Source organism: Hypanus sabinus, chromosome 30 (genome assembly GCF_030144855.1).
Source record: "Hypanus sabinus isolate sHypSab1 chromosome 30, sHypSab1.hap1, whole genome shotgun sequence".
Classification (NCBI taxonomy): Eukaryota; Metazoa; Chordata; class Chondrichthyes; order Myliobatiformes; family Dasyatidae; genus Hypanus; species Hypanus sabinus.
Genome location: NC_082735.1, coordinates 38,105,317 through 38,117,159, shown reverse-complemented (window position 1 = coordinate 38,117,159; position 11,843 = coordinate 38,105,317). Strand labels below are relative to the sequence as shown.

The 11,843-nt window shown below is 40.5% G+C and overlaps 1 protein-coding gene across 2 annotated transcripts; it reads right to left on the bottom strand.

The window, feature by feature from the left end:
• Positions 1 to 2,426: 2,426 nt before the first annotated feature.
• Positions 2,427 to 11,512, bottom strand: LOC132383584 (stathmin-like). Of its 2 annotated transcripts, XM_059954733.1 has the most exons (6): positions 11,442 to 11,485; positions 10,359 to 10,425; positions 7,477 to 7,563; positions 6,850 to 7,022; positions 3,854 to 4,045; positions 2,427 to 2,896 (listed from the first exon to the last, which is right to left on the bottom strand). In XM_059954733.1, exons 3-6 carry the CDS (start codon positions 7,493 to 7,495, stop codon positions 2,840 to 2,842), a joined length of 441 nt encoding a protein of 146 aa, XP_059810716.1. In that variant the 5' UTR covers positions 7,496 to 7,563; positions 10,359 to 10,425; positions 11,442 to 11,485; the 3' UTR covers positions 2,427 to 2,839. The 2 variants fall into 2 exon arrangements, with proteins under 2 accessions (XP_059810716.1, XP_059810715.1); XM_059954732.1 differs by lacking the exon at positions 10,359 to 10,425 and having other exon boundaries at positions 11,442 to 11,512.
• Positions 11,513 to 11,843: the final 331 nt, after the last annotated feature.

The following is an 11,843-nucleotide window of genomic DNA, read 5'->3' as shown; positions in this document are numbered from 1 at the left end:
TGCCTCCCTCCTCACCAAACGAGCGAACACGTGGCGCACGGCCCCGCCCCCTTTATTCAAATCAAATCGCCTCGCGCCCAACGGCCAACCGCTGCCCACGCCTAAACCGTTAGCTTTCTCTCCAAAGTAAATTGGCCCAGTTGCATTTATAAAGTTTTTGAGATGGGTTGTTTCATTAAACTGTTTTAAATTCGGATCCACGCTTGACATTTGGGTGGGCGCCGTTAAGGGTTACGTGTCTTTAGAGGGAGGTTGCCCATTTTATATCAAGCACGTGATGTGGCTTAAAAATGGCACCAAAAACACAAACACAAGTTACTTTTACATTGAATCACACAAGCTGTTGGCGATGTTAGAACTTACCCGTGCATGTCCTGCAATATTGGTCTAAAGATACGGTTTAAAAATTGTGAGGATACCATGATGGTTATCTCACACACATTTGACAGGATTACTGTGCCTCTCTTCCAGACCACAACAAAACACACATAAGATACTGGAATCTCAAGCAACAATCTGCTGGAGGAACTCAGATTGATCAACATCTGTGGAAGGAAAGGAATTTATTGCATTTCAGCTGGAAACCCTGCATCAGGTAAGACTCAGTCAACTAGAGGACCATTCAGAAACACCATGCCAGAACTGATCACTTTGCTGTGTATGCAATGCCATTACTGCAACATAGATTTTTAGGCTCCTTCAGGGTGTGAACTGGAGAATGGGTCATGGTACCTAGAGATGCAAAGAACATTAAATATTTCAAGTGATAATTAAAATTCCTTAAGGGACATAATATTGATGGTTATGAAAAGCCATTTTACTCATTTTTTCATTCCCTTTGTCCAGATTTGTGCTTTAAATTTCCCATTACCATGAGCAGCATTGACTCATTATTCATATAGCCAAGTTAGCTAATCTCACGACCCTTCATTAGAACCATACAATTCTACAGGCCCTTACAATCCACTCTGCCTGTGCTAACCTTGATGTTCATTTATGTATACACTGAGTTGTGTGTGGGGGTGGGGTTAGAAAGTAAAATATGCATCTTATCTCTGCACCTCAATTTTAGAAACCTCTACAAGGTCACAATTCCTTGAGGTCATCATAGCCAGGAGGTTTTTTTTTGGGGGGGGGGTTATGTTTTTATTACCTATTAAGTGCTCCCAATATGAAGTCCCCAAGGCAGTCCTACACTGACAAGCAACTTCTATGACACCACTATGTTTTTGCCATTCCTTTGGATTCATCAGCTGTGTGGAGCATAGGAGTCTGCTGCATGGACAACAGCTTGCTTTCCATATTATACTGTTCTAATTTGAATAACATCCATGATCAACTATCTCATACCCCTATATTCCAGTAAGAATAATCAGCTGACTCCAAAATTGGGTGAAACAGTTGGGGCCAGTTCATTGGCTATATTTAAGAGGGAGTTAGATATGACCCTTGTGGCTAAAGGGATCGGGGGTATGGAGAAAAAGCAAGTACAGGGTTCTGAGTTGGATGATCAGCCATGATCATACTGAATGGCATTGCAGGCTCAAAGGGCCCAATGGCCTACTCCTGCACTCACTTTCTATGAAAAAAGGCACATAGAAGCTCGAGTTTAGAGAAGTGATTTTGAAATAATTGATATCATACAGTACTATCACAAACAAGGGTCCCAGCACTATCCCTGCAGAACCTCACAAGCCAGACTTAAGGATAAAAGTTTTATTCCACCTCTACCCCTCACCACCTAGCTTTGTGGATTGAATACATCACATCAAATGTGCCTCAACATTCTGCACCAGCCCATCATGCAAGGTTTTGCCTATATGGACTCAAGGCCATCTAGTCTTACCTTCAATTTTTAGTTGCCACTGCAGTAAAAATTTCAACCAAATTTAGTAATACTCAGAACTACTGCTCTGAAAGTGGCAACCAGTACAATTATACAACACTGAGGAATATTAAACTAGCCAGGAAACCACTTCTGGACACAGACAAGTTGTTTAGCATCTAAAACATCCAAATTTGTATCATTATCTAATAACCTAGCTTGTGCTGGACCAGATTGCCCAAGCTTAAAGATTTTAAAACTGATGCCCATTATCAGCCTCCAACTCACGAACTACACAAATTCTTTAACAACTTAATCCTACATCAAAACAAACTGGTCTTTTATCTTCAATCTGCCCCACTACCAATGCGAAGAGCTATTGAAGCTCCACATGTAATCTGGGATTTTCTTCCCAACTTTTTGGATTGAGAGTTGTGTTGGGCCACACTCAGTTCAGTGCAAAACCTGCAAGCTGCCTTCAATTTCAATGTGCATAATTAAAGTGAACCAGTGAACACATTAGCAATAGGGACAGCAAATAGTTGCTGTATAATTAGAATGAAATCACTAAATAAGGCTTTAACTGAAGGGAAAGAAAACAAACAGTAAATGTCCAGTTTTATTGAAGTTAAAGACAGGTACAACTGGTTAGGCAAGTTTATATAGTTACACACTTACAAACTAAACGTGTAACACATCAGTAAAGCATGCTGGAAATTACACTTTCACAAATACACTAACCTGAACCAGCAATTCTATTCAATTCACTACTAGTAGAAAACAAAATGCAGGAGTTCAAAGTATCTACATCAGGAAAAAACCCACAAGAATGTTTACAAAAAAAGGTGGAAAGCATACAAATACAATCCTTCCTTCTTCAAAGAGCTTTTGGCTCTCAGTTGCACACAACTGCATTTACAAATGAATTTCCATAAACACACTGGCCATTTAAAAACATCTTTGGATGTTTGAAAAAAAACCACTCAAATTCCAAATGAAAGAGGGGGGAAGGAATTAGTCTTCTGTTTCTTTGATCTCTTTACTCTTCCTCACTTCTTCCACCCGCTTTTCCTAAAAGAGAATAAAAGAATAATTTGTAAGTAAACCAATAATTGTTACAGCTTTTAAGAAAATATGGCTGTACTATGTCTGGGTAACCTCCAACCTGATGGCATGAACATTGGTTTCTCAAACTTCTCTTCTGCCCCTCCTCTCCTTCTTACCCCATCCCTCATTTATTCCCCTTTTTTCCTGCCCCTTTCACAATCACTCCTTGCCTGTTCTCCATTTCCCTCTGGTGCTCCCCTCCCCCTTTCTTTCTCCCGAAGCCTCCCATCACTTGAGCCTCTCCCTTCTCTAGCTGTGTATCCCTTTTGCCAACTTTCCAGATCTTAGCTTTATCCCTCTCCCTCCTTTCTTCTATCATTTCAATTTCCCACCCACCCCCACTTTCAAATCTCTTACTATCTTTTCTTTGTTAGTTTTGATGAAGGGTCTCAGCCCGAAACGTCAACTATATATAGCTTCTTCCTATAGATGCTGCCTGGCCTGCTGTGTTCCACCAGCATTTTGTGTGGTGTTACAGGTTTTAACCTTGTTTTGTCAGTAGCAGTTCAGTCTGCCTTGCTAATTTAGGAAAAGACTGCTTTCCAATCACTATAATCTACTCTTCAGTCTCTAAGGTCAATGGATATGCAGGGTCAGAATCTTCTCTTCCCCCCCCCCCCCCCCCCAAAAGTGGAAAGGAAGCCTGCCCATTATGGTTCTAGGTTCAGTCCTTTTGATATCAAATGCAGACAAGTCATCAGGACTTGATATACAGCCTCTAAAAGTTCCAAAAGTTCTGCTTTACAAATACACAGAACTACACAAGGATAGACTAAAGTGCAATTAGCTGTAACACTGCTTGAGTACTCATTTAAGTTTTTGTCATGAACACCTAATGGTCTGTAAGGAAGCATTCTGAAAATACTAAAGCACCAGTTCTACAAGGAGTCATTGCAATTAAGAGACAAGCATTAGTTCTACCTTCTCTCTTAAACGCTCCAGTTTGGCCGCTAGTTGAGCTTCACGGTTCTCCTTGTTTGCTTCCATCTTTGTGGTCAGTTTCTCTTCTGCCATTTTCTTGAAGTTGTTCTGTTCATCAATAGCTTTCTGAAGCACTTCCTTCTCATGTTCTCGTTTTTCAGCCAATTGTTTCAGCACCTCTGCTTCATGTGACTAAATAGTAAGTGATAAATTCAATTAAAGATTTGTAAATATTGCTAATTAAGCCAGTGTTTGGTGTTTAAATAGCCTGACACTAGTATAGACTACTCTACCCCATCAATTACTCTACACATTCCAGATTGCTAAATTCCTTTCAAGGCTAAACTTCATTTTAGGATTGCTTTAGCCACATGAATAGTTTATTTTGAGATAAAGCACGGTAATAGAATGCACTGGCCCAACATGCCCATCCTGTCTAATAACTATGCTGTCAATTAACTCACGCATTTTTGTAAAGTGGGAGGAAACTCGCTTGGCCACCTGCAGAACATATAAATTTATTACAGGCAATGGTAGGAATTGAACCCAGGTCACTTGTGTAGTAAAGCAGCCCGTAAGAATACAGATAATTGGGGCCTGGAAAACAATTGAGACAGATGCATTTGGGACAGTTGGTTGGAATACAAAGATAGTGCACAGCTCCTAACTTGTCAAAAGCAACCTGCAGTCATGAAATGAGCTAACAGATCAGTGAAGTCTTCAGGACTTGTTAGCCAAGGGTTTGCAATCAGGGAAACCATGTGTACAATTTACTAGTCAGTAATAAAGCACTGACAGGCACTTAAGCCCAATTCATTCCAGCTGACCAATGTGCCCACATGTCCGTGTTTGGCTCAAAACCCCCTAAACCTTTCCATGTACTTATCCAAAATAAGTGTGACTTACAATGGACTACAGCCAGACTGCATCCCACAGCAACAAATCCAGGTGTACTATTGAATGAATACATTCCAAACAAAATGCAACTTCGTGGACACTTCAAATGGCTTTTGCAGTCTTTTTATTTTGCCCTGTATCCCTATACAGATAAAACAATTGAAAGACTAACCTACTAGTAAACATTCCACAAGAGTCCAATGTTTGCCATCAGGTTAGCTAGTGCAAAGCCAAATCCATTTGGTTGGGGGTGGGAAGAGGGCTACATATTGCAATACAATTACTAGCTACTTCCACAATGCAAAGGATATGCACCAATGCACTGAACAGGACCTCAAGATCAAGAATCAAGTTAGCCACACCCACTCAAAAAGTAGCAGCAGATAACTATGGTAAGGAATTAACAGGACATTACATGGCCAATGTGCAGGAGAACTGGGCAATGCCTGGTAACTAGAGTTCCAACTGGGATGCAAATGGAGAAAAGTCGAGTTCAAGGGAGATGTATCTCACAAGATTAGAGATCAGCTTTATTTGTCACACATGCATTGATGCAGCCAGTGAAATGTGTTGTTTCTATAGGGATCGGGGGTATCGAGAGAAGGCAAGTACAGGGTTCTGAGTTGGATGATCAGCCATGATCATACTGAATGGCAGTGCAGGCTCAAAGAGCCCAATGGCCTACTCCTGCACCTATTTTCTATGTTTGCACCAAATGTAATCAAGGATTGTGCTGGGCAGCCTAGCCTGCACTTGTCACCACCACAGCATGCCCACAACCCATGTCTTTGAAATACAGGAGGAAACTGGAGCACCTAGAAGGAATGCATGGAACTGCAAGGAGAAAGCACCATCTCCTCAGTGGTGGAATTGAACACTGCTCTTACAGCTGGTGATGTAAAGTTTGCACTGTTACATTACCCTGCCACCCAAGATTAGTTGAGTTTATTGTAGAAGGCAAAATAATAAGCTAAAATGTTTTAATTTTTTTTTGTTGAAATTAAAGCTGATCATAAACTATGATGCTTTTAAAGCATGTTATCATCAATACATGTTCATCTATACCTAAAGATGTCCAACATATTTCGGTTATCTGCCTTTAATAGATTCCCGATTAGTTACATAGGGATAGTGCCAGTGCATAACAGACCCTTCCAACCCAGAGCCACACCATCCAACAACCCACTGATTTAACCATAGCCTAACCAGAAAATTCACAATGACCAATTACCCTAACAAAGCATGTTTGGATCTTGAGAGAAAAACCAAAGCACATGGCGGAAAACCACAGGCAGGGGAAGAACATACAAACTTGCTTACAGTGGATGCTGGAATTGAACTCCAACACCCTGAACTGTATCAGCGTCAGCTAACAGCTATGCTATTATTGCACTCCAAAGTAATGCTCATTAATTTCTTTGGGAATGCGTGAGGAATCAGAGCACCCTGAAGCACAAGCACTCATGGGGAGAACTTGTATTCTTACAGATGAAGAAGTTGAACTCTAAACTAGGAAGGCACCAAGCTGTAAGTGTCACGCTACCCCCTACACCATTCCGGTGCCCCATAGCTGACCAAATGTCAATCAATGATAGATGTTAAAAAGCTGAAGCTCACAGCGAGACATTCAAACAGGTGAAACTAGTTGGTAGTGTAAAAAAACCACCATACTGCAAGTGCAAAAAGACTTGCCTTTATCTCAACATGAAAAGGTACGAGCAAATTCAATGATGCCTTGTTAATCTATTTATTTTCCTATAATATTGAGTATCTGTGGAGGATTTTGGCCAACTGTGTCAGGTAAATACCTTTGAGAGACGAAAGAATTACTTGTCTGTATTGCTCAATGCCTAGAGCAGCAGAGAACTGTGGTGCTGCCCATTAGCCAGCTGATGCAGATCATGAGGTTACGTGTTTCTCCCCCTATGGCTCGATTAGAACAATACCAAATATTGAAAATCTGAACAAACCAGAGGATGCGTGTACTGATTGTGAGCGGAGTTGTTGCTCTCTGGATTGACGGCTCTTCCATGTCACATATAGTCTCAAAAAGAATACCTGGGTCTGTGGAAAAAGGAAACTCCCCAACAGGAATGTACCTTTCGCCTGATCTCTGCAGCTTCATGTTTGCGTTGAATTTCTTCAAGTGAAAGATCTTTCTTCTTAGGGGGAGAAAGAGGAAATTCTGGAATAGCTTCAGCTGCAGATGGGCTCAGGATCAACTCAAAAGCCTGGCCTGAAGAACGCTTGTCCAATTCTTTAACTTTGATATCTGAAAAACATTTCCAACTTAGCACTTAGAATTCTGGATTTTACAGGACTGTGGTTACCACTGTTCCCTCTAAGCTGGCATTTTCTTTTATGTAATGTTTTACTGCACAGTTTGCAGACTGTAAAAAATTTCCTGCACAGGGCAATAGTTGAGAAGGAACTTTAGTGGTGGCAGTCAGTGACAAATTAACTACTGTCCTGCTTTTTTAAAACTGCCTGTAAATGTGTTGAGTTAATCAAAAAAATCCATATCTGTTTCCATTACCAGCGAGCCTCTACATTATAACTGAGACTAGGGAAGGTTTCACGAAGTACAAAAACCAGTTTATTCATGAGTGCAACAGGTACAAGCTTACAGACTTGTAAACTCCTATGGACTTAAGGCCAATCTTCCCTCTCACTTTGGGCCCTCCCCCCCCACTAGATGAAAGGTCATAGCTTTATATACTTCTTACCAGATGATGCCGATGCCATTGCAGAACAAGTCACGACTAGCTGCTAACGTCAAAGATTTTAAAGTTTTCTGATGATTGCAGCAAACCCTGTGGTAATTACAAGAAATCAAGTTCAGTTGTTAGTGTTTCAGAATAGCACACGGTCCGAGTGACTACCACATTGCAGGGTGTTTGCAAAGGCAAAGAAATGCCTGATGTAACATGTTTGTCAGCATTTCAAAAGTGGAATTGTCAGTGATACATCAGAATAGATAACCAGCTTTCAATCAGAAATACTTTAAACAATATCCTTGGGAGTGTGCAGCAGTGCACAATAAATCCTGCAGCCTATACACTGAGCACTTCTGATAAACCCAAATGCAAAGAAAACAACTGGTTTGGTTATCTGATGTCCAGTAATTGTTACAATTTAATCTAACTGCCTATCGGAGTTCTTTGCTCGATGTAGTTAATTAGAACAGATAATTTGCCACGGGTTTTGAAAGGCAAAAGAACCCAAGCACTAATTAAACACCAGTCGAGGGTGAAGCTCCAACCAGACACTTGAGTATGGCTGCACCAAGTACTTTGTGGGAGGGAGAAGAGAATATAATTGAACAATCTGAGGTAGATGAATACATTAAAATATATTTCTAGTCATCTAGGAAATATCCAGAGGACAAGCAACTCCTTACTACATTATTACAAACTGCAACTACTGGCTGAAAAATTAAAGATGCTGTAAGTTCAAAAAAATTGCAAAGCTATGAATAAAAGATTTAAACCAAATGTAATAAACAGCTTGACCTTCGGTCACAAAAAGGCTGAGAGAGAGAGGAGAGCCATTGTAGTGTAGCAGTTCACTTGACACTACAACAGCTCGGAGTTCAACCCCACACCCTCCAAGGAACGACTGTACAAACTTGCTGTGACCACATGGGTTCTCTTTCTCTCTCCCCCCCCCCCCAAAGATGCTCCCATTTCTTCCCACAGTCCAAAGATGTACTGGCCAGGTTAATCAGGGCAAATTGTCCAGTGACTAAATTATGGTTAAATTGGAGGTTGCTAGGAAGCATGACTCAAAGGGCCCAGTTCCCTACTCCATCGCTAATAAATAAGTCTGGCAGGTTCAGGACAAAACTGGAATGTCAGCTGTTGCAGAGAACACAGAAGTGATGACTCCTCCAATCATCGAAATGGCTTTGTATCACCATGGCAGTGCTAGCCTCACCCCATCACAGGGATCCCATCCAAGTCATTTCTCACACCCTTGGCAACTTAAACTTTTATTCTGCTCTTAGGCTTGGAATAGCAAGTGTTTCTTTCCACAGGATGCTTTTAGCTTTTGAGTTTTTAATTACACCAATTAGGTATGGCTCAAAATACAATGTTGCTAGGCATGACAATTTAAGACCAGAGGTGACTTCAGGTGTTCAGAGAATAGATTTCACTCACTTTGAGTGATAAGCTCATGGTCTATCCAGCTTGGGGGTTGTGCAGGAGCTAGTGAATGCATAAAGTAGTAAGACACCAAAGGAAAGTCATATCAAGGAATGCCAATGCAGGAGACTGAGTCAGCAATTTCTACACTGACGCATCATTAATCTACAGTAGGAATACAATAATAGTTCCAGAAAAGCCTAGGACCAAGTCCTACTGGCTACCAAATGGCAGCAAAAAAAAGGGACCTTTAATAAAAAGGGTTTCAATGCTGTTTCTTGAAAATAACTATTTTCTGTTAAAATTCAACACAAGATGAAAACAAGTTACTTTGCATCTGTGCACCTCACAGGAGATTCAGCCATGAAAAACTGGCCACACAAGGCCCAGACCACAGGAAAAGTAATTACAGGGGCATGCTCTGATGAAGAGGACTGATGGTGTTGTCAAGTTATTTAATCAAAATAAGGCAGGACAAAAAATGCAAGAGATAAATTGGATTAAAAGTTTATCGAGAAACTAAAAGTAGCTGAAAACTAGCCATTGAGAACATCAGCAGCAAATAAAAATTTCACCAATCATGAAGGGCAGTGCAAATTATTCAGAACTGTTATAATTGGAATTAAAAAGGACACTCAAAATGAAAATGTGATGGAGAGAAATCAGGAAGAAAATTGAACAAATTAGCTAATTTAAAGAGATGGCACAAGTACAAATTACCCAATCAGAATCAGATTGAGTATCACTGGGGTTAAGTGGTGAAATTTTGTTTTGTGACAGCAGTACGTAAAGACAATATACATACACAAAATATGCTAAATTAGTGTAATAAAAGAAAAAATACTGTAGTGTTCAAGGCCATTCTCTACAGTTTGAATTTCCACTTGGTATATTCAAAAGTTGCCCCAGCCTATAGCCAACTAGCACTCACCCACACAGTTTATTTTTAAAACGAATCACAGGGTACTGACAAGATGCAATTTTCTCTCCCAGTTTAGGGAGGACACTATTTATTATCCATGCTGGATGCTGTAACTGCAAGTTTAAAAAAATGCAATAGTAGTTGGTCTGTAGAGATGCAGAAATGCCTGAAAATTTGCACCCCATAATTTCAGTAAAGAAATGTATTTTCAACCTCCCCATGGAATGGCACCTCTGTATTTTATTACTCGGGGACCATTCATTCAGCTTGACACCAAACCTTCAGGGACAAATATCAGCCCGAAAGGACAATAGATTACACGGGTAGAGGATACCAATGGAAGCACAAGTAGCAACAGAGCGCCACCTGAAGCCAAGAGCAAGTGGTGGAAATGGGTCGAGTCTGCCAGCTGGGAAAACATGTTTATTATTCTAATTTTTTCAAATAAAAAAGATATTATTCAGTTTCCAGGGTATCCAACAGGAATTGGTCAGATGGTTACGCCCGGTCAAAACATTTTCTAGAAATTTTAAAATCTCACCAGCTTTCTGATTACACTCGGTATCTGTGAATAGAGCAGTAGGAAACACCCATCTGAAATCTTGAATCTGTTTCAAAGGGAAGGATTTGAAAACACTTCAAAACCTTGATAGAAACAATAGTCCCAAATAATTTGCAAGTAAATTGAATTAAATTCGCACGACATCCAGAGCAACTCAAGGGTTTGCGGTTGTGGGGGTCGGAAAGAAAAGAAAAATTGGGCGTCGGTGAGCTTGTGTCGTTTTCCTCGGACGAATACGCTTCTTGATCTTGCAAAAAAAATTGTGCAAAAGAATCCCATTTGCACAAATTCTGTGATGCTGTGCTTGGCTTGCAGTTTTGTATTTGAACGTTTCATAAAAGCATCCTTTGTACAGAGGCTGAAAAACCCTATCTGGAAACGGTATTGCAGAACAAAGAGTTACTGTAGTTTTGATGGACAAAAGCACATTGGCACCAGAAATACATGAAGACTCGATATCGACAAATTTACAAATCAAAGCTATTCACAATTATTCAATCAGGTGCAGACGATGGAACCAAATAGGTTTAAAAGTACACGTTTAATGCAGTATTGCAAATGACACAATAATTCGACCCCCTCCCCTTCTCTATTGAAATGTCTAGCAAGAAAGCGCCACTCCCTTACTCCATGAATACTGCACCTAAACAAGTAATCTTTCACAAGCATTGCTTCTCCGTGTATTCAAATAAATAACTATTTCAATTGTTAGTTTGAATTAATGAGTCGCCCTTACACCTCGATTTAAAATACATCTGACAAACGACTCGCAATAGTAAATCATTTTTTCCCGAAGACATTCCAACAAAAGGTCACATACAGAATTGACACTATAAAATTAAATTCTAGGTTACTTCTATATATTAATCGTTGAACTGATCATAACTGCATTATTACCTTAACATGCATTAATACTGATTGATCTGTTGCACCGGCGCAAAAGGTCATAAATAAACATTTTAAAATAAGGAAACTCAAGCATACTAAACCTGATTTTTTTCTACAGATTTATAATATTTTTTTTTCTTGACGGTGCATTTATTACATTCCCGCTTCCCTTACCCTTGCTCGTTAGCTTTTGTTTTGCTCCCGCTCCCTTTGTCTCCCGCGCTCTGCACAAACCTACTCTCAACCCCCACCCTTCCCGTCAAATAAAAACCGCCAAAAACCCACCACGTGACGGCTCCTACGATCTCCCATTGGCCGCAGCTTACCATTCTTCCGCAAGCTGACAGGCGTCCCGTCGATCCGATTGGCCCTCTCCAACAAGCCCCGACCAATCCAAATGCAAGAAGGGCGTCTCGTATGTTAATTGTCTCGAGATTGAAGGTTGTGTTATGGTTCTGGGAGATTGACAGTGCTCGCCGCGCTCCTATTGGCCACAGGCTCTCTGACGACACAATGGCTTGGTCGTCATATATTTGAATTATGGTTACTTAATGCAGACATGCTTATTCCTGTTGC